The 23,332-nt window shown below is 35.2% G+C and overlaps 1 protein-coding gene and 2 long non-coding RNA genes across 8 annotated transcripts; 1 reads left to right on the forward strand and 2 right to left on the reverse strand.

The window, feature by feature from the left end:
* Positions 1-2,508: 2,508 nt before the first annotated feature.
* si:ch211-152f22.4 (E3 SUMO-protein ligase ZBED1) lies at positions 2,509-5,109 on the reverse strand. Its single transcript, XM_058793569.1, has 4 exons — positions 4,991-5,109; positions 4,671-4,751; positions 4,134-4,211; positions 2,509-4,036 (listed from the first exon to the last, which is right to left on the reverse strand). Exons 1-4 carry the CDS (start codon positions 5,019-5,021, stop codon positions 2,691-2,693), a joined length of 1,536 nt encoding a protein of 511 aa, XP_058649552.1. The 5' UTR covers positions 5,022-5,109; the 3' UTR covers positions 2,509-2,690.
* Positions 5,110-5,205: 96 nt separating this feature from the next.
* LOC131550997 (uncharacterized) lies at positions 5,206-22,406 on the forward strand. Of its 6 annotated transcripts, none has more exons than XR_009273680.1 (10): positions 5,206-5,332; positions 5,694-5,767; positions 11,540-13,202; positions 13,437-13,578; positions 15,563-15,937; positions 16,646-16,732; positions 17,041-17,116; positions 17,884-18,057; positions 18,172-18,320; positions 21,627-22,406. It is a non-coding gene; the product is annotated as an uncharacterized LOC131550997 (long non-coding RNA). The 6 variants fall into 6 exon arrangements; XR_009273682.1 differs by lacking the exon at positions 13,437-13,578 and having other exon boundaries at positions 11,540-11,729; positions 13,000-13,202; XR_009273681.1 differs by lacking the exon at positions 13,437-13,578 and having other exon boundaries at positions 11,540-11,696; positions 13,000-13,202.
* On the reverse strand, positions 6,115-10,274 carry LOC131550998 (uncharacterized). The gene is made up of 6 exons (XR_009273684.1): positions 9,932-10,274; positions 9,358-9,493; positions 8,367-8,457; positions 8,093-8,277; positions 6,680-6,807; positions 6,115-6,423 (listed from the first exon to the last, which is right to left on the reverse strand). It is a non-coding gene; the product is annotated as an uncharacterized LOC131550998 (long non-coding RNA).
* Positions 22,407-23,332: the final 926 nt, after the last annotated feature.

Raw genomic sequence — 23,332 nt, forward strand, 5'->3', positions numbered from 1 at the left:
TAAATATGAAAAAAATACTTTAATACCCTTAAAATGTTTATTAGTTGATGGACAATAATAGCTAATATATCATGTTTTGTGAATATTCATCTTTCACAGCAAACAGGCTATGATCATTAATAAGTTAAGAGAGGAAACAGTTGCCATTTAGAAACAGCATCATATTTAGATGTTCTGGATCCAAGCTACTTCTTCGACTGGCCACGAGTCCGGCTTTCTCCATGTCATAGGCAACGTCAGCTGGTACCGCGGTAGACACAACAGCCAGGTATTTGCGTGCAACTTCACTCAGGTACCAGTCTTCATCTTTTGGGAAGTTCCAGAATGCAAGAGGATCCCAATCGCTCTGCAACATTTCCTTTTCCAAGTATCTCCTCAGAACCGTATCAAAATTGTCTGGCTGTCTAAAGCTTCTCCCTTGATTCTCTTCATCCAGGTGTTTCATTTCAGCAATGATCGTTTTCTTAATGCGGGTGGAAGTCGTCTTCTCAGAGAGAGCGACGTCTCGGTATCTCAGGTCAAGGGAGGTGCTCAATGTCAACCAGTCATTTTCTTTGGCTCTACTGAAGTGATGATTTAAACGGTGTGCTAATTCCTTAGCAAACTCATTTCCGCTCTGCAACTTTTTTAGCTTTTTCCTTATGACTTCCACCTGTGGTATAATGTTGGACAGTGAGTGGTATCGTGTTGCTGGTGATATGACATCCTGGAACGCTTTGAGAGATATTATAGTCTTTGTTACATTTTTATTTTCATGCTCACTTAACAATAAGTCAACGTTAAATTCAATTAGCACTCGGCGTATGGCCTCATGCTGCTCTGAGATTCTTTCTAGCATATTGAGCGTAGAAAGCCATTTATCACCTTTGGACTGAGCCAGGTTACGTTGCGGTAACTGCAGCATTGTTTGCGCCCTGTTGAGGTGTCCTTGTGCTTCAACATTAGAAAAATACTCTGATATTTTAGAACATCTTTGCACCAGCTCTTTCCAGTCAGAAGATGCCTCAAGCGTCTCCTTGAAGACCAAATCCAGTGTGTTGGCAAAACAGGGTATGAGATCCCATCCTGCCTTTTTGATGTCTTTCTTTATCCCATCTTCATTTGTCACTACCACTTTAACCTTGCTTCCAATTCCCCATTTATCTACTATTTTCAGAAGCTGTCCAACAAAATTACTAGGTTTGTATTCTTCGGGTACAGGTGTGGTTTCCAAAACATAAGACCACCGAGTCCATGTGTTACCAATCAGGTGACAGGTAGTTGTCATGTAGGTTTTGTTTGCTGTGGTGTTCCACACTTCAGAAGACAATGCAACGGTATCTACACTTTCTAGACCTTTTTGCACAATTTGTATTGTTTTGGAAAACAATTGTTGAAGCTTTAAAAGTATATCAGTAGATGTTTGTGGATATTGGAACCTTTCACTCATAGACTTGTAGAAACGTAAGAAGCCAGGCTCTTCAACTATGGTATGTGGATGTAAATCTGAAATAATCATATCTAGTAAGGGGTTCCATTGATCACCTGTAGAAGAAAAAGAGCAACTAATTTTACACATTGCATGTGTATGTGGAAATGGAAAGCTTTTTTTTTTTTTTTAATGTGTCGAGGATCAAGATTTTATTTTTTTTTAAATGCAAGAAAAAGTGTGTATGTCACGTGCTGTCATTTTTAGTCATCTAGCATCAACTAATACAGCTCAAAAAACTTTGTTCATTTTTAAAGCTAGTGTGGTCAATAGATTTATGGTTTTAGAACACCACCTTAAACTTGTGCTCGCGAGTACAAACTCGTCCGGTGTGCTATACCTGTGCATAATTTAGTATTGAATCATTATGACCATGAAGCACAGGATTTTGAAAGCAAAAGTATGCATGGTTTGATTTTAAATTTAAATACAGATGGTTTGATTTTAAGACAAAGTTTAAATTTGTGATTTAGTTTGACCATTTGTTAACGCTCTACAAAGAGAACCCGTTGGGTTTATTTTATTTATTTATTTTTGTGCCATTTATGTTCTCACCTCTTCTTCCCCTGTGCTGATCCTTCATGTAGGGTCTGTATCTTTGAACCTGTCTGGTCCTCCCTGTAGATGTACAGTATACTTATGATATCCTTAAAATTGAACAGCTTATTTTTCTAACTTCTTCCAGAAAATCAAACACTCACCAAATCTAATCTGCGGCATATTCAACAAGTTTCTACGCAAATATTTAAAAAAGAATGAATATCAAAACCATCCAGTTATGGAGGGAGCAAAATCTCTTGATTCTGGCTTAGTTTAAATGTAGCTCCACCTTGCCTGCCTCGCCTTATTTATTATTCAGTTTCGGTTGCGTTTCTGAGAAAGTGGTTCTGATCTCTTTATTTTTACTTTTTGTTTTTACTATTGTCTCCATGTTGGGCTTGCTTAGTGTTTTGTAAGGCAGTCTACTATATTATTTGTAACAAACGAATTAAAACGAATAAAAAAATGTTTGGTAATAATTTTAAGATGTTTTTAAAATATGCTTTTTAAACGAATTACATTTTATTTCATAGATTTCATTAGACTCTTACAGGTTTGGATGAGGTGGCATCCATGTCACAGATATTTACATTTTGACATTTAAATTGTGACTTTTTGAAAAATGTACAGTGCTGAGCATTATTTACATGAAGTATACGTGTAATTACATAATGTGTTTTCTTCATTGGTTGCTGTTCAAAAACAGCATAATATTGACATTTTCTGGCTCCAGACAGTTTCTCCTGTCGACAAGCTGTGATTCTTGCAGCTGGTGCACACGCTCCACTGGAATAGCAGTGGAGACCATTGTGAGGTACTTGCGGGCCACCATTGCCAGTTTCTCTTCATCGCTCTTCCAGAATTCAAGTGCGTTCACTGAAATGCTTGTTGTTTTCCAGTACTTTTGAAAGACTGACTCTGTGTGTGTATCTCCTCTGATCTGTTTCCTGATTTCTGCTGTGATATCTTCAATGCCCGAGTCCTGCAGAACGCTGGTTTTGTATCGCGGGTCCAGTGCGGTGCTAACTCTAAACCAAAGGTTTTTCTTGATGTTGCCGATGTGATGGTCACACCTCTCTGACAGTTTTTTCGCTATTCTGTTCTCCACCATCCATTGGTTTCTCAGCCTCTCCTGCAGTTTTTGGACAAGTGGTATGATGTTTGAGATGGGGCTGAACCCTTGACTTCCTACTTCCTCTGTGGTGTCCTTCAGAATATCCAGCACTGCCACAATGTTTTCAATTATTTTTCTTTCAATTTCATTCAGGCAAAGATCCTCCACTCGTCCGTCGACAAAAACCTTAAAAATGGCTTTCCACTGCTCTAAGATGTTCTTCAGCATATGAAGAGTAGTAAGCCACTTTAGACCACGGGACTGAATCAGTTGACTTTGCCTGAGCTTGAGAGAAGCACAGTACTGCTGGAGATTTTGTGAGGCTTTGTCGCTTTGGTGGAAAAACGCAACTATTTGCTGACATTTCCTGAGTAGAGATTCGTAGTCGGTTCCCTGTATGGTTTCTCTGAAAACTTTATCCAAAGTATGAGCAAAACAAGGTATATAGGTCCACCTGCATCCATTGTTATGGGCCTTCTTTATGCCATCAATATTTGTGACCACAATCTGAATTTTTTCTGTGACGTTCCACTCGTTTGAAATTCTCAAAAGGTGGTCTGCTGCATTCTCTGCTGTATGCTTGGTGAGTAAATGAGCTGTATCTAGCACATACGATTTCAGCTTCCAGTTTTTACTGATTAAGTGACAGGACACTGTCAGGTAAAACATATTCTCACTGGAGCTCCACAACTCGGCTGAAAGAGTGAGGTTACTTGCATCATGGACTGCATTCTGTACTTCCACCCTCTTGTGCCTGTAAAGGTTCTGAAGTTCATTTCGGATCAACGGGGCACTTAACTGAACATCTAAAGTGGATTGTAGAGCCCTTGTGAGATGATGTCTTGTCATAGAACTTAGGGGCTGCAGATCCTTTATAATTATATTCAAAGCGGTCTTGACATTTGAGCCATAACCTAATTAAAATCAAATGCATTAAATGAGATATAAAGTAGTCATACTGAAGAGTATTTTTTTCTCATAGTGATTTCATAAAGATCCATTACACCTCACCTCTGTTTGTTGGTAATTCTTGCTGATTATGGTTCTGTTGAGCATGTAAAGTAGGCCTACCATGGGACCATTTTTTCCCTGTGTATGATGAACACACAAACATATTTATGTATTACCTTATGAGAAAGTCTTACTTGTTTGCATTTATTTTTATATTTTGTATATTTAAAAAAAATATAATAATATAGCCTATATATATATTTATTTATTTTAGGCTACTGACTCACTGAGTCAAGACATGACTAAATTTAAGATGGTCGATTCCAAATAGTAGCCTAAATCTAGGCAGTTTCTAAATAAAAGTTAAATATGAAGGATTTTGCAACTGCGCAACTTAACTATTAATTAAAAAGTGCGACTTTTATTTTGCAGTTTTTCTGTGTAGACGTTCTTTACGCTGTCAAACCACAAGAATAAAAAATGCACACAACTAGAGCTTATAGGTAGCCTATTTACCTTAATAACAATTTTGAACAATTTTGGGAAGCTATGTGAGTGGCGCTTATAGCAACAAATGTAGTAGTTCTGGGACCTTACCGTACGTGCGTCTATACGGAAACGGCATGGATTTATCTCTCTGAAAATCTCGTTGTCGTCTTCCTCGGAAGAAATCATTTTCTAGAGGCGACAACAAAAATATGCACATGACACAATTGTGATAGCCTATCTTTTTTGTTACACAGAAGTGCAAGCCAAAACGAACCCTTCTCATTCTATAGTGTGCCATTCTTGATTTTTAAAACGCTGCCTTTAAATTTTTTATTTTTTAAAAGTAAATTTACAGTAGCCTAACACATCATTTGCTTTGAAGAAAACAATAAAATAGTACACACAAAAAAAACAAAATATGTACTTACGGAAGTGTACGCCTCCTCTTTTTTTGTTCATATCTCTGGATTATTTGGAAGCAATACGAAGCTCACACAGTCTATGTTGAAGGGATGTTCAGTATAGCTTAGTTTAGCTTTCATTTTCGTGCACAAACATTTAACAGTTTATTTGAATAGGTAGTTGTGTAACCCGCCAATGACGCAGTCTCATGTTCTATAGGGAAGGGTGTGTTTGTGGTAAAACAAATGATGTTGATCTTTGATCGGGTTTTGACGGATTTACAATGATTTACAACGATACGGGGATTTAGATTTATTAGAGGTTGTCCGACATATTCACTGGCATACGGGACACCCACGCGCTGAACAGTTAAGTGAGCAGGTGTTTTAATCTTCGAGAGAGAGAGCGAGAGAAAAAAGTACATTGTGTCTGTGCGGACGTTTCTCTCTCAGCGTCCAGCAGAGGGCACCAATGATCTTTTTCTTTTCTTTCTTTTTTTTTTTCTTTTTCTTTTTTTTTATTAAGACGTCAACATCATTATCGCGTCTGACTGCTGAAAGACAGAGCAGTGCAACTCTACTTGTCATCTTCCGATTCAAGTCATTTTAGTAATTATGCAAATTGTTGAGCCTATGTAGTTTGGTAATAATATAGCCTAATAATGTTGTATTTGTATCATATATAAATACAAACATTTTGTACATTAAACAATTTTGTTTACTGTGTTAGGTCATGAAGCAGAACCAGACGAGGGAAGCTGTTAGAGACCGTTTGGATTATTATTTGGATGGCTCCCCCTAGTGGTAATTCATTACCTGCAGACTTTCTGCAAATTTTGATAGAATTGTTTTTTGGAGTATCCTTACAGTGGTGTGTGCAAAGTCAGCTCAAGTCTTTTATATTTATTTATTTATTTAAACCTTCACTGTAGAAGTCTTTCAGGTGATCGTTACAGTGGTACCCTTACAAAAAATTACTGCAGTTTAAAAAAAAAAAGTAATACTGCAGTTTGTTACATGTAGAAAAATGCAGTTTTTTAGACACGAAAAAACTGCATTATTGCCGTTTTACTGCAATACATCTGAAGTACTATTGAAATACAACTGCAGTGCAATACTAATAAAATGCTGTACAGTAACATGAAATGCAACCAGAATATTCAGAATAACAAGTTTTATTTTACACAATTTCAATATAATAAATTAAGGTACAAAACAACAGTGAATGTCTCAAACAGCAATGCAACAATAAATGATTTTACTTTTCTTTAAACTTAAAATAACAGGCTGAGAGTTACACTAAATGTATTTAGTGTTTATTTACAAATCACACAATCATGCACATTTCTTCCCTCATTATTCAGACAGGTTTCATTTTCTGAAGAGCTTATCCTCATCGTTCTGTTTGGTTCTTATGACTGCCTTCATCTCAGATGTGGAAACACTATTTTTGACGTAGTCTGGAAAAACAAACAAACAAAAACTCAGAAATTCTCAAGTTTCAGTTACACTTTTCACTACAGGCATATTTATTTATGCTTAAAATAAATCCTGAATTGTGATGTCACCAAGTGTTTGTGAAAACTATTCATACTACTCCCAGTTAATTTCTTATTACATATTGGTCAGCATTAACAATGTCTTTGAACACTCCAGGTAACAGAAGTTAAAAGGTTGGTTCACCCAAAAATGAAAATTCTGTCATCAATTACTCACCCTCATGACGTTCAAAACCTTTGTTCATCTTCAGAACACAAATGAAGATCTTTATAATGAAATCTCAGAGCTTTCTGTTCCTCCACTGATAGTCCATGCAACTACCCCTTGCACAATAACATGCATTTCTGGGAAAAAGCATAGACACAATCATGTTTAAATACTGTACAGAGTCCTCCAAAGTTATTTGCCCTCTTTATCATTTTGGTTTTCCGTTCAAAATTCTAACCTTAAATAAAAAATAATAATAATAGAAAAAAACATAATTTACAAATATACAAGTATATAATTTAAATATATTATTAGAATACAGTATATAGAATATATGTGTTCCACAGTTATTGTGTCCCCTTCATTTAATACTGTGTGTAACCTATAACCCTCTTCACACATAAGGGCTAATCCATGGCTAGGTGTGCATTACATGATTTTAATGCATGAGGTGGAGGCAAAGAACCAAGTTGATTAAAATTGTGTAATACACACCTGTTACAGCTAGGTTCAAAAGTTAAGTTAAAGCTGCCTTTAAAGAGATAGCTAACCCAAAAATGAAAATTCTGTCATTAATTAGTCACCCTTGTGTGGTTTCACACCCGTAAGACCTTCATTCCTCTTTGGAACACAAACAAAGATATTTTTAAAGAAACGGAGAGCTTTCTGACCCTGCATAGACAGCAATGCAACTTACACATTCAAGTTCCAGAATGGTAGGAAAGACATCGTTAAAGTAATTCATGTCACTCCAGTCGTTTTAACTCAATTTTATGAAGGGACACAAGTGTTTGCGTCCAAAAAAAACAAACTACCACTTATTTACAAAAATATTGATCTGTAATGTGCATTCATGAGAGCATCACAACGCATGAGAGTTGTGTTCATACGACAGAAGACAAAATTGAGGTTAAACCACTGGAGTCACATGGATTACTTTCACAATGTCTTTCATATTGTTCTGGAACTTAAATGTGTAAGTTGCGTTGCTGCCTATAGAGAGGGGTCAGAAAGTTCTCGGATTTTATCAAAAATATCTTAATTTGTGTTTTGAAGATGAATGAAGGTCTTACGGATTTGGAACGGTGAGTAATTAATGACAGAATTTTCATTTTTGGGTGAACTAACTCTTTAATGTTTGTGGAGTACAATTTGACTGGAAGGGTAAAACCAAGTTAATTTTCATTAGTTTGTTTGGTTACAGGTCTTTAGATCTACCTTTCTGACTGTATGTGTGTGCTACAGTACAAGCAGTGCATTGATTTAAAATAGCAATGGAACTGATTGTAATTATCTGCATTCGCTGTTTTAATGCATACCTTCCAGTCAATCAGAGAGAATCAAAGAGTCCACCAAAAAAAAAATGTTGAGAGCTGATGTTAAGCATTGAGAATAACTGCTGTTATAACTAGATTTCATTACCTTTCCACTGCCTCGGCTCTCTCTCTGTTTTCATACTGAAATGGCACTAGTATTGTAAATCTTCTTTTAGCTCTTTGACTTCATTTAACTCCTCGATCTCTTCATGTCTGAAGATCTCTTCCATGGCTGAGACGACAGGGGACTTATACACTTGATTTCTCCAGCACTCCCACAGGTCTTAGTTTCTGAAATACAATAGCAGTTATTATGTATTCTAAACTATAAAGATAATAGTTAATAAAAGATCAATTAAATAAAGTAGATTACTGCTCACCATTATTTGAGTGCTTGTTTCACCACAGCCATCATCTTCTGTTGAATAAAATTTTTGGTCGTCTTTTTTTAGTTGTTACCAGTGCATTTTCCTGAAAATAGCAATCACACACTGATAAAATGTCCATTTGCACACATTAATGTCACACTACAGCACATAAATGCTGGTGTACAGTGCTGTGAAAAAAAAAATCCTGATTTATTCTATTTTTGAGTATATCCAGCACTAAATATTGTCAGATATTCCTAAGAAAATGAACATAAAATAAAGGCAAATACAGTTATTATTAATAAACTGTATTTTGTGTTTATTCAGGTTGCCTGTTTCATGCACTTTTTTTGAAGATTTGAACCAATTTAAGTCAAGTCACCATTATTTATATAGCGCTTTATACAATACAGATTGTTTCAAAGCTGCTTTACAGTGATAAAAAGAAAAATAATGATGAAAACAGAATTCACATCTGCTGTGAAGCAGCTCTAAACAGTAAAACGTGTCATTGTTCAGTTGAAATCAGTGTTGACTCAGTTAATTTCGATTAACTGTATAAAAATCATCAAATATAAAATAATTTCAATGCATCTAGATAGCAGTGGTGTCATCATCTAGCTCAGTTCAGTCCTCATCCAATAGTGTCAGTAGAGTCAGATCAATAATATTGCTGAATATTATTAGTCCCCAAATAAGCACGCCAAAAGTCAACAGTGGCAAGGAACCCAAACTCTGTCAGGTGACAGAATGGAGGAAAAAAAAACATTGGGAGAAAGTATGTTTAGTTTAGGGATCAGTTCTCCTCTGGCCAACAAATGAACATGGTGTGATTATGATTCAGGCTGCATCACAATTTAGTGTGAAATATACAGGACTGTAGGCCTACAAGTAGCTGGAGTTATTCATCTCATTTAAAGACTAAAATCTAAAATCAGGTTTACATTTGTGGCTAACTAGAATGTGAGTGACCTTTAAAGCATTTCCAGAAATAAAGTCTCACCAACATCTGTTGAGTGCCTTTTCACTTTCTCTCTTCTTCTCTTTCCTAATGCTTCCTCTGTTGCAAAGAGGGTACACCCATAGCTGAACACTTTTCAATGATTTATTCCTCGTGTCAATTAGGGGTTGATGCTCTCCTAGAAACAAACAAGCAAATACACAGTATATTCAGTACATTTTGTTTATTCCATTATTATAAATGATGTACTGATGCTATTGAACTGAACTGAGCTGGACAATGACATGACTCATTTCTACAGAACGGCTTATAACAAATTGCTGAGCCATAGCAGAATTGAATACATCTATACACAGGGTTGTCACTGGTTGGATTGAGATGTTGGTGTGTATTATAGTAAAAGTGTAGTAAAACAGCATTAAAGCAGTTGTTTGTCTTTCTATCACAAGCACCTCGCGCACAGACCCGCGTGCGGTAACGTTACAGATCAGCACTGAAGCGCGTTTCCTCTCATCATCTTCTCATCTCAGCGGGTTGAATAAGATATCCGTCAAGTCATTTTACATCTCTCTAAAATTATAACTTAAGATATGAGGATATTAGACATTATACTCACCGCTAAACTTGATGACTGGACAAAGTCAACGCTCCAACTCGCCTGATGAACTCCTTCCGGAAAGCGTTTCTTCCCTTTTGTGGCACTTGTGAAAGGTCTCGGGGTGTTATGTTATGTCTTTGTGCTTTAATTGTGATAGTTCACATATGAACGATGTTGTCAAACCAACACGTGTGTTATACTTTTATATCCATCCTGCAGTGGACACTACGGAAAAGACGCTGATTTACTGTCTGTTACTTAATCCGCTGCCCTCGAGACTCGTTGTCAGGGCGACCTTTGGCGCGAACAGAGCCGTTTCTCTGGGCGCGAAGGAAGATCACACGTGCGGGTTATTAATCTATGCGGGTGAAATATTCCATAGGCAAATATTTTTGTACGAATATTTTATAGGAAGTCTACGTTACAAAAATAAAATAAAAAATAAAAAACACTTGCCAAGTCTACTGTAACCACAGCACTTGCTACATGTTGCACAATACAGTATAACTGCAGTACAGGGCCTATACAAGAAGACTTTATTGGCAATGAAAAGAACCTCATTGCCATTAAAGTGAAATTACTGAACCTAATCATAGGAGCTTTATTTTAAAAAATGCTCATAAAAAAAAAAAATGCATTTTTTTTGCATCTGAAATCTTCACCTGCATTTCAGCGTATCACTGAACTGCAGTTATATTGTATCTGTACTTCATTATACAGCAAATCTACAGTTGCACTTCATTGCACTTCAGTTTTACTGCTCTTGAACTTTAATGAACTGCAGTTATATACTTCATTATACTGCAGTTGTCCAGTTGTACTTCATTGTACTGCATTTATACTACTTTGTACTGCAGTTTCACTGCAGTTGTACTTCAATTTACTGCAGTTATTTTTTGTAAGGGTATGAATGGAAGTCATTGTTCTGTGAGATACATTATGTTGGTCGAGTTTCAGGGTGGATTGTACATACTCGAAAATGCACATAAACATAGGGTAGTTCAGTTGAGACATTTGAAACATCTTCAGACATGAAGTCATGACTTTTTGGTGAGCACAAGCAATTAACTGCATTTATTATATTTGCATTCCCATCAGCTTAAGCAGGGGGTGTTCTCTGGTTAAGTCTGGATCTGTCTGTTCTGTTTAAACATCTTGACTCTTTAAAAGGAATGTTGCATAAACCAAACATAATGAGATTCTTGAAAGATAAAAAGATTCTGATAATGAAGCTATAAATCTGTGCTGTAAACTAGTTTTAATTGTTTTAGTTAATAAAAACACTGATATGAGTGGATTTTTTTTTTTTTTTTGCGCATCATGAGTCCTCTTTATTAAACATTCTAATTTCATTTTTCAAAATCTTGAAACTCTCAGAATTTTGAGACCCACAATTATTGATTTTGTTTAAATATTTTATTCTACTTTTCCAGTCTTTAGTAGAAAGATTAAAATAATTAAAAAAACAAAACAAATAAAAGATCAACATTTTCAATGAATATAAGCAGATATTACTCTGGTCTACACAGGGCCTCCAGAAGCCTCTTGATCTGTACACATCCTTAATGTTGCTTTGAGAGAAAAGCTTATTTTTTCAACATTTCTCTTTTTGTTTCCTGCTGTCAGGGCTCTGAGGCGTGTGCACCACCCCTTGACATGTTCTGGCCCTGACCCCTACTGGGTGGAGCGGGGTGAACTTCCTTCCTGTGGAGACCCACGAAGGTTCTTCGAAACAACAGTTATTTCCTGGGATGCCAGTGTTGCCCGGATATGAGTGCATATAGTAAACAGAGCTGTTCATACAGTTTGTAGCCTCGTAAGCAGGAAATGGAGATGAACACGGATACAGCAACACTTAATCACCAGCATTACTCTTACCTCACTAGATTTGTATTTATGAGGACTAGAGTTACTTATAATGAGAGACTGAAGATGGGGGTACACCGACCACAACCTTCAGATTAGACGTTGTCCATGTTGTCGGCAGTTGCAATTGATATAAATAAAAAGTTAAGCTGATGCAATGTTAAAATCCTTTCTCCTTTTCCCAGGTTAATGTCAAGAAATGACACGATAATGTGTAAACACTTTGGTCTGTGGCGCTTTTGGCATTGCTTTATTTATTTAAGCAGCCACTGAGAATTTGAGCAGAATTTTTGTGCATTTATTGAGGGTAATCAAGACCCATGTGGCTTTAAATGTACATCTCAATTGTACCGTTAAGTTACAGTGGGCTCATTGGGGACCAGTAGTGAGTTTGAACTAGTGCCAAGAACTACGCTGCGGTTCTATATGCTGGGAAACATCCCACTCTTACTTTCTCAACAATATTTTCTTTCCTTTATGTACCCTTGATCTCCTACACAGCCTGATAGATTTACATTCATGAATTTGGCAGTTGTTTTTAACCAAAGCAGCAGACTTTGCATTCAGGGTATACATTTTATCATTTCATGCATTCCCTGAAAATTAAACCCATGGCTGTGGCATTGCTGGAGTCACGCTCTATTGTTTGAACCCTGGAATGCATCAGGGTGTCGTTCAAAATATATGAAAGGCTTTTGTCACTTGGCATGTACTGACACACCTTTAGGAATGCTTTTCATACACCTGAGCTTTCTTTTTGTCAATAATACATGCTAAAAGTTAGAAGTGTAGTTTATTTTGTTTCATTTTGCTTTGCTTTGAATTTTTGTTTATTTTTTTGGTTTATTTTGCTTTGTTTTGAAATGTTTTTTTTTTTTTGTGTTTGCTTTGTTTTGCCTTTTGTTTTCATTTTGTTTTGCTTTGTTTGTAATTGCGTTTTGTTTTGCTTTGTTTTTATTTTGTTTTGCCTCGTTTTGCTTTGTTTTAAATTGCTTTTTTTTGTTGTTTTTTGTCTTTGATTTGATTTGCTCTTCTCTTTGTTTTTTCTCTACTCTTGAGTCTTTTTTTGTTGTTGTTTGTTTATTTGTTTGTTTGCGTTGCCTTGCTTTATTTTGTTAAATTATTAGTATTTTATTTTTTGTTTTGTTTTTCTTTGATTTGCTTTGCTTTTGTCTCACAACCCATGTGACCCATTTTATCTCTTTACTCTGCTATGACAGGCCTTTTGAGTTTGAATTATCCAGCTGGGCCTCTGGAAGGCCTGATTCCTGACCCTTAACATTTGCACTATAAACCTGACCAACAGCAGGAGGAGACACTGACTCAATCTTCAAGCAAACATCAGGCTCACCTACAGGGTTCCACTGCAGATTTCGGCCTGCTGGTTGTTGGGGTGGTTGTCATGGGCGGAGCCAAACATCTGGTGAGTAATATTGTTTACTACAGATTGGAGTTACTTGCTTTACCTTAAAGGCATAGTTCACACCAAAATGAAAATGCTGTCATCGTTTATTCACCCTAATGTCATTCCAAACCTGTATGACTACTTCTGTAGAACATAAAAGAAGATATTCTGAGAAATTCTGACAGCTATGACTCTTTAAGTGTGTATATGTGTGTTACATCTTGATTCGTTCATAAGCATCATTTATTTCAGGAGCGATAAGACTTTCTGCCATGTGCTCGGAGTTGCCCTTCCATCCACTTTATATAACCTGATCTTACAGTGACGTGTGTGAGATTAAACGCGAAGTCCAGGCTTGCAGGACACGGGTCGGATGAAATTGTTTTGCAGACAAGTAGGCTTATATTTCTTCAGCACTATAAATATACACACACAGTCCACCAACACTGATACTCAGAACGTTCATACACATAATATACTGTAGATATCAACCATACTGCTCACCACACTCTCTCAGGCATAAGACGGGGAGGTTGCAGTGTGAATTTAGGCCTTGTCTAGTGGGTGTATTTATAAGCGGTGAAACCCGCCTAGTCCTGCGTGCCGCGGATGCCATGGGTGTTACCAGAGCAGCCACCAAAGGCCACATACATTCTCAAAGCCTCAGGCATTAAAGAAACAGAACAGCCATCCATGTCTTGTGTTTATTTCTACTGCTTAGATGTTAATTTAGTTCCATGTGGGTTATTTCTGCTATGCATTAACGTTTCAGCCTTTAGACTGTGCTGTAATTTAAGGAACTATTTCTATAAAAGGTTTTCAAGGTCTAATATAAAACCAGAGATAAGCTCTGGTCAAGTGCTTGCACTTAAACGTTAATTTTAAATTGATTATTTACAAAACTAGAGGGAAAGTGAACAGGAGGAGACCAATCTGATAGAGAATACATTTATAAAAAAAATTATAAAATAATCTTGTAATAATTAAAATATTTAGAAACTATCTCTCTCTCTCTCTCTCTCTATGTGTGTGTGTGTGTGTGTGTATGTGTATGTGTGTGTGTATATATATATATATATATATATATATATATATATATATATATATATATATATATATATATATATATATATATATATATATATATATATATATATATATATATATATATATATATATATATATATAATTTATTTTTATTTTTTTATTTAACCAGAAAAGACTCTGAGATTAAAAATCTCTTTCGCATGAGTGTCCTGGCCAAAATGGGCAGCAATACATCAGTTACATCACAAAATATTACAACACAAACAAACTAGAGACACTTAAAAACAGTTACATATCATTGAGTCGATTTCCATTTGCTGAGTAACTGTTTTAAAATGATTCAAAGACAGCAAATTTTGCCATTTCGATTGCAGAAGGTTCCAGTCAGTCGGAGCAGCGACACAAAAGCCTTTTTACCTAATTCAGATCGAACAAAAGGAACAGAGAGGGTATAACAAATTTGTGAGCGAAGGAAGTATTTCTCAACAATTTTCTGTTTTATAAGACAGCAGAGATATGAGGGCAACATCCCCAGAATGGCTTTATAGATAATTAAATACCAGTGCATTTTTCTTCTGATAGGCAAAGATGACCAACCTACTCTGTTATACAATATACAATGATGAGTTGAAGGTTTACAATCTGATATTAAAGCACCATAATAAACAGCATCTAAAGAGGAAAGAAGATATGATGGTGCGAACTGATACATTACATCACCATAGTCAAGCACGGGTAGAAAAGTAGTAGTAACCAATTTCTTTCGTACATTGAATGAGAAACAAAACTTGTTCCTAAAGTAAAACCCTGGAGAAAGACTGGATGACATGAATACAAATACATGCATGTATATATTTAAGAAAAATGTTATGTTTATATATTAAATATATTTATATATTATATAAAATATAATAATATAAATGTATATACATGTAAATATTTTCAAAATAGATGCTATATGTGTGTGTATTTATATACATTATAAATAAACACAGTACACAGTATATTATATAACTTTTATTATGGATGCGATTAATCGTTTGACTGTGTATGTATGTATGTATGTATTTTAAGACATGATGGGGACTTGTATATGTATAGTAATGACCCATATACGATGTGTATTTTGAAGGTGGCTATAAGTATAAATATTCTAAAGTCATCTTTTTTTCTTATTCTTCTCTGTATCTTTGTTGAAAAAGTGTAAAAATACTAACAGACAGTATATTGTGACCAAGTTGCACACTGTCTTCTTTCTCTCTCGTGCAGAAAGTTTTTCCATTAAGCTTTCTATCTCAAATAAAAGTGCCATTCATTTTGGTTATTTTTAGGGCCAGTATCCATCCTGAAACATCACTCTTCTGTAATTCTGCTCAGGACAACAGAGGATCGGAAAACCTGAGAACACTCTTGAAATGGCAACAGGAAACAAGGAGAAATGAAGTGATCTCCATGCCAGAGGCTCTTTAGAGATCCAAGAGTCCCATCAGCAGTAGCGCAGAATGGTCCATAAACCCAGCGGTCTCCACTCAAGTTTCCATCTGCTAAATTCTAGTCCGTTTAAATAAGAGGCGGAATCTTTTTCCAGCAAGTACATTTATTGCTTGACATTTCCTCTTGTGAAATGGTCGTAGCAGAACATCACAACAGCATATGCTGAGCATGCAAGTGTTGTTCACTGGAGAAACTATCAGGAGCAAAATGGGGTCAGTATTTTGTGCAGAAGTACACTGTTAAAAGAATGTTTTTAAGATGCGTCGTACCATGTCATTGATTACTGCAGTCAATAATTTAGATTTTTTTCAAAATCAGTTTGTATAAATAAAGGTTGCATTAAAAATAATGCACTTGCATTAATCAATCAATATATGAGTCAAGGCATTCAAAAGCAGGAATTTTAAAGCATTTCATTTTTTTCATTCTTCCATACAAAACTGAATAGTACTGGAGGTTTAAAGTTAAAGCATGTCTAAAAACAGTTGCAAAGATTACTTCATTACTTAAATTTGAACTGACTGGAGAAGATTTCTACCACTTAGACTTCTATTGTAAGTTCTTTTCACTAATGTGATTTTGTTACAGTTAATTTAAGAACTGAAGGGTGAAATCAAAACAATTTTTATGGTAATCGACAGAGCTCCACATTTAGCATGCATTGCTTTCGTGTGCATAAGTGTGTAACATGAGTACTATAATGAATAATAATAAGGACAATAAACTAGTTTCATAGTATAGTTTATGATGGAAAAGTTCACTGGCTGTGCCTCACATTATGTGGTAATTTAAATAATATTATGATGCACATTATTCACTTCATTGTTGTTTTATTTAAGTGGATGAAGTATGGAATGTATTAGTAAAACGTGTGTTTGTTTTTTTCCGTTGTTTTTTTTTTTGTGTGTGTGCGTGTGCAGATACCACAATAACTGCTGTACTGAGATTGGTGGGACAGCCAGATAGACGTGTGAGAATTGGCTTCAACATCCTTGACCTTCAGGGAGGTCAGCCCACATCCACATGCTCCTTGGCACAGGAAGCAGTTTGAGATAAATGAATTATTTATTTTTATTTTACTGGCACTTGAAATAGCAGGAGATTTGGAAAACGGTGCATGTGGCAATACTGAAGCTGGTATTGTCACATTATGTAATGGCAGCTGAAATCAATGGACAATGTTTTGCAGGAATCAAATTATGTGTATGAAATCGAATTATATTTTGAAACTGTTTCTCTATTTAAAGCAGCTATAAGACTTGTAAGCTGGAAGCGATGGTGTGACCGTTTCTCTCTCTTTCTCTCTCTAACATAGTGTTTGTTTATGCTGAAGAAACAGAGAGCTGAGTGTGCATAACTGCTCTGCAAATCAGGAAATTATATATTAAAAGGTAATACATACTGAAAATATCTCATCCAGTGCAATGTTTGTTTAAAATCTGTTTGGTGCAAAGGTCATTGTATTTTATTAGATTGCTTTTTATGTGAAATATTTTGTTCATATATGCTAGTTAACAGTGCTAGGGTTAAGAAGTAGTAAGAGTATATCATTACTAAAGAAGGAATATTTCACCCAAAAATTTTAATTTGAGAGAAATATGCATAAACGAAGCACCGTTTACAACTGAAAACGGTCTATAATAACCATAATAATGCTAAAAAAATGTCATCCCCCATTGTCCTCTCACATCAAAATCCACCAACATATTTGTTTAGAACTATTTTGGACTGTGCATAATTCTCTCCTGATTCCTGACTTGAAGAAAGCAATGTTATGAATAGAAGACTTGTATTTTAGCCAGAAGCTAAAGTTTGAAGTTAAAAACATCTTAATGATGAATTTGTTTAACACAAACATGCAGTTTTTCACTTCGCAAGATGTTTAATTAATGGATTGGAGTCGTGTAGATTACTTGTGGATGTTTTTTTGATCTCATTCTGACAGCACCCATTCACACAGAGGTTCCATTGGTGAGCAAGTGATGTAATGGTAAAGTTCTCTAAATCTGTTCGAATGAAGAAACAAACTCATCTGCACCTTGGATGACCTGAGGCTGATCATAAAATGTTATCATAAAAAGATCAAATGCAGTTTTACTGTAATGTTTTAATATTTCAATCATTTTATCCTTGACGGCTTTGTCTGTTTCTCTGCAAGGTTCCTGTTTCCTCATGTATCAGAGTACCACAGGACAAGCTCTGCCTTGTCAAGCTCCATCTCCTTGCTCTGGGACAATAAGAACGTCTCCACCAAGATCCTGGATCACTGACAAACAAAGCATTGCACTGGCGTGACAGAAAAGTGATGACAGGCCGGCTGTATCCCCTGCTGGTGCGTGACTGCTCGAATTTGATGCACATCATTCAACTTGTCTCTTTATTTGATTTTCTTTGAAAGACCTCTTTCTTGTCCTTATTCCCTCTCTCTCTTTTCTTGATATTTTAGAGTAGATGGCTGCACATTAATTTGGACAAAGCTGGACGGAAGAAGACAAGCCAGAACAGAATTGTCATTTTTGGTGTCCCGCATCTAATTTCAAGACAGTGGATATGCACACACAGACAGAGTTTCACCGAGATCGACGTAGGATGATGGTATGATATCAATGTTTGCAGTAGGAGGATGAGTGGGCAGAACAATATGGCTGCCCTGTCCATTTTTTTTATTATTTTGCCAAATTGTTGGTTGAAGCTGAGTGGACAGAGAGTTTAGTCGGGACTGGTGCTGTCCGTTGAACTGTGACCACTCAAACATAGAGAAAAGCAAGAAAGACATTGTTTATAGTCGAGGATTGTTTTGCTTTTATTCCTGTTATGTGGGTGGAATTCCTTCTCTGAACTAGAAGTATAAACAGGCCATTTCCGATACTGTGCTCCTCAGCTTTTAATCAGCTTTATCACGCTTCGCTGTATGTCTGAGTAACGCGTGACGACAGAGTTCATCTGAGGTTTCGGAGAACTCACACCACACTGATATATTCTGCAGTGAAATCATCTGGGCATGACAACCATGTGAAACGGCAAACGATTTCCATTTAGCTATACAGTCAACAATTTTAAGTTTTATTGTTGACTCTTAATGTAATTGTTGTAATTGTAATTATTGATTTTTTTTTTTTTTTTTTTTTTTAATAACAACACCTGAAATCTGAAAAAAGTGTTTTGAGTGTTTTAGAACCAAATATTCAGATGGAAATAATTCATAGGGTAGGGTGTGCAACGATTGAATCCACTGGGATTTATATTAGGCTATGTTGATGACATTATTTTTTCCCCACACAGCCTTGATCATATCACACAGTTCTGACTTTTAGTTAGATAAAGTTATTAGAGTTTGAGATTATGAATTTGGTTACTAATTATGATTTTTGTCTTTAGAATAGTGTTAGAATAATATATGAAATGGTGAACTGACAATTTATTAATACAAAACATTTTTATTATTTATAGATTACATTTTTTAAAACCTAATTTTTTTATATTAAATTATAATTGCTTTATATTTTAAATATTATATTTTTGTAATATAAAAATGTATTATACATATGTCAAATTAGTAACAAAAGCAGTTTTTGAAATGTATTATAAAAATAATTAACCATTAAAATTAAATAAAAATATTTGTATTAAATATTTTATTTAATGAAATATTTTATGCAAATTAAATAATTAAATGCTATGTGTGTTTATATACACGCATATATTAATATATTAATTAATTATATAAAATAAATAATATAATGAATGAATGAATTGTCTTTTCTGGGTGAACTGTTCCTTTAAGAATACCTTTTTATCTTTATATTGACTTTAATGCTGTATAGAAGCAAGTGTTTGGTGCTGTACTTGGCATGTGCTTACTGTGCTTGTGAGAGCATTATTGGAGATGACAGGGTGTGCAATGTGGCTTGGACGATCAGGGTAGGTGATAGAGTTTCATGAAGAGCAGCAGTAGAAATATGGAATGGACTGCAGGAAGCTTCGCAATACAGTATACAGTGTGCCATACAGGGGCAAACCACAGCTGACCCCGGAGAGAACGTTCCTCCTGAGTACTCGTCTCCATAGATGGAGTGAAGCCTGCAGCTGTTTCTAAGGGCGGGAACTCCTCTGAATTTCAGCGGGTCATTAAAATACAGCCCTGATTACGCCCCTGCTATCCCAGGCAGCCATGGGGCAGAGGTTAAAGGAGGACTCTCTGAGGGAGCTCCACTGTGGGAGGCCCGGCCTGACTCGTGATGGGCACGTGGATCATGAATGGAACATGAACGGAGACCAACAACTGAAGGCTCACCGCAGCAGTTAGTGTTTCACTCCAAGTGCCCAACAAGAAGAAGAACCACACAGGGAGAGAAAGTAAAGGGAGGGAAAGAATAACAGAGGGACTTTAGCACAGTTCAGTCTGGATGACATTATCTCAGTATTTCATTTTCCAGATGTGACTCCAGGTTGGTTTATGCTGGTTAGTGCTTGTCTAAGCAAGAAGCATTGAGCAGAAACACCATGTTGGTTGATTAATAATTTATTCAAGTGAACTGCAAGTCAAAGCGGTTGAATCTTGTTGTGTAGTAAGTTGTTACTCTGACATCAGGTTGGCAGTAGAGTGACATGTTTCCTAACATAGGAACGGTGTACAGCACCGCGTCAGGTTTGTGTGCACATACTGTAGCTCTGCATTCTCAGCTGTTGGAATTCTGTCTGTCTGCACACTATGAACTAAAGCCATGTGGGTAAAGATGGACCCCAGAATTATCTCACAACTTCACGGGATCAAACACCTAATGTACACTATGCCATTCAGTCCCTGTTTGGCTGGGCTCCTTATTTATCTATTTTTTTGTTGTTGTTGTTGACTTAACTTAAAAAATTTAGGAAACCTGTTGCCTTAAAATTAAGTAAATAATAATTTTTAAAAAAAAAGTTAAGTGAACTTGACAATTCACTTAACTTTTTATCTATCTATCTATCTATCTATCTATCTATCTATCTATCTATCTATCTATCTATCTATCTATCTAAAGATATCTAAATAATTTTATCTCACAATTTGGACTTTTATTTACTGCAGTTCTAAATTTTATTTTCTTAGAATTACGACTACTAAAAAGCTTTAACATTCCAAAAAGGGGAATAATATTGGGCATCAATAAATAATTATAAATATTATTTTTACAAAATTACCACCAGGTGAATAATTATATTATATTATATTATATTATATTATATTATATTATATTATATTATATTATATTATATTATATTATATTATATTATATTATATTATATTATATTATATTAGAAATGTATATAAATATAATATATTCTGTATTTTTATTTATTAGTTTATATTCATTTAATTATTACTTAACTGTTAATAATTATTATTTATTGATATTTCTTTTAAATTATCTCCAGGTTTTTCCTCCAGTTCACTATGTATTTGTATGTGTGTATTTTGTTTTTGTGTGTATAGACTGTAATGAATGAAATCTAATCATTTCACCTGGAGAGCAATTTATTATAATTGATATTAAAAATAAATAAATAAATAAAACATTCATCTTTTTTTTTTTTAGCCTTTAGTAATTTTTAGAGTAAAAACCCCTAAATATCCATAAAATAAGATAAATTCACCTTTTGTTCAAAACTGGTTACTCAAACAACTTTTTTTTTTCTTTTTTTTTTTTTTTTTGTCTTGTTTCAATGGATGTTTAAATGGTTTTACTGGACAAATTAAAAAAAAAATTATAACACAGATTTATTTATTATTTATTGATGTATTTATGTATATATGTATATAAAATTATGTATTTATGTGTTTATTTAATTATTATTATTATTTATGTTATGTTTATATATATTTTATGTTTTATATTTATTTAGTTTTTTTCTGTTTCCTAGAAAGTATCAACTGAACATATGGTAAATCTCATCCATTCCGACTGTTAATGTTGAGAGAAATCTGGTTTGTTACAATTGCCTCCTGTGTCCCTCCTGTGCCATTTACTGTCCTCATAAACACTCATCCTTCACTGTCCAGTCACCTCAAAGAAAGCGGTATCAGGATGGGATGAAGACAATCCACTGTTTTCATGAACCAGCCCTCTCTCCTAAATGTCTGTCCTCCGTTCTGGCTGAAAGAGAAGCTCTGTTCTCCACTGGACAACATGGTGCAGATACAACAGGAAAAGGACCGTCTTGTTAGCAGCTTGTGAGCAGAGCGTTTCATTTCAGATGCACAGACTGAGGGGGTGGATGGATGGATGAAAGGGTGAAGAGACTGGAAAAATGTCACCCCGCAAATAGAGGCAGGCTTGAATGTTTTGTCCCCTTAATGGGCCACAGATATGGACATTCCAGTCCTTTTGTGTTTTTGGATTTGATTTTGACCATAACTGAAGAATGTGAAAGCAGGGCTGGCCAAAGTGGAGCGTGTTTCACACAGAACTGAATCTTTCCAGACAATTGATGTTTGTTTTCAGGCTGAGAGAATCTTATTTTGCCTGGAATCTTATTCATATAGTTCACGGAAACTTTCTGGCCTGCGGTGATGGATGTGTGTTGCACAACTCTACACATTTATAGGCTGCATGAACTGAAATAAAATGAACTGACAACAGTACATCATGTAGTGAGGTCCAAATGTCTGAGACCAATAAATGTTTGTATTTTGAAATCGTATTTTCAGTACAAATTATATAATTTATTATTTATTTATTACTATTATTTTTTGTTATGTATTATAGAAATCCAGCTTATTCAGTGTCACAAATTTCCTTAAATTCCTGAAAATAGTTTTACTTTTTTCCTGTATTTCCGCCAATTATATATGTATTTGTATATATGTATATTTATGTACAATCATGGCCAAAAATATCGGCACCCTTGGTAAATATGATAAGGAGGCTGTGAATTAATCTGCATTGCTAATCCTTTTGATCTTTTATTTAAAAAAATCATAAAAATCTAACCTTTCATTGGATAATAAGAATTTAAAATGGGGGGAAATATCATTATGAAATAAATGTTTTTCTCTAATACACATTGGCCACAATTAACGGCACCCTTTTACTCAATACTTTTTGAAACCTCTGTTTGCCAGTTTAACAACTCTAAATTTTCTCCTATAATACCTAATGAGTTTAGAGAACTCATTTTTTTTTATCTGTTGATATTTGATAGAATCCATGATGCCATGTGTCTAAACAAGATGTCCAGGACCTCCAGCAGAAATATAGGCCCACAACATCAAAAATACTGCAGTATATTTCATTGTACACATGGGGTACTTTTTATCCCTGTGTTCACCAAACCCATCTTGAGTGTTTGCTGCTAAAAAGATAATTTTTTAGTTTCATCTGACCATAGAAGCCAGTCCCATTTGAAGTTCCAGTCGTGTCTGATAACTGAATGTGCTGGAGTTTGTTTTTGGATGAGCGAGGAGAATTTTTCTTGAAACCCTCCCAAACAACATGTGGTGATGTAGGTGCTGTTTGACATTTTTTTTAAGGTTTTCTGACCCAGAGACTCAACTATTTTCTGTAGTTCTCCAGCTGTGGTCCTTGAGAGTCTTTAGCCACTCAAACTCTCCTTCTCACCGTGCATTA

Source organism: Onychostoma macrolepis, chromosome 12, assembly GCF_012432095.1.
Source record: "Onychostoma macrolepis isolate SWU-2019 chromosome 12, ASM1243209v1, whole genome shotgun sequence".
Classification (NCBI taxonomy): Eukaryota; Metazoa; Chordata; class Actinopteri; order Cypriniformes; family Cyprinidae; genus Onychostoma; species Onychostoma macrolepis.

Excerpts from the sequence above, each read along its gene's own strand:
- si:ch211-152f22.4 (XM_058793569.1), bottom strand. The coding sequence starts at position 5,021 with ATGAACAAAAAAAGAGGAGGCGTACACTTCC. Across the intron at positions 4,752-4,990 it reads AAGAGGAGGCGTACACTTCC|AAAATGATTTCTTCCGAGGA; the intron begins GTAAGTACATAT and ends TGTCGCCTCTAG. Across the intron at positions 4,212-4,670 it reads TCCGTATAGACGCACGTACG|GGAAAAAATGGTCCCATGGT; the intron begins GTAAGGTCCCAG and ends CATCATACACAG.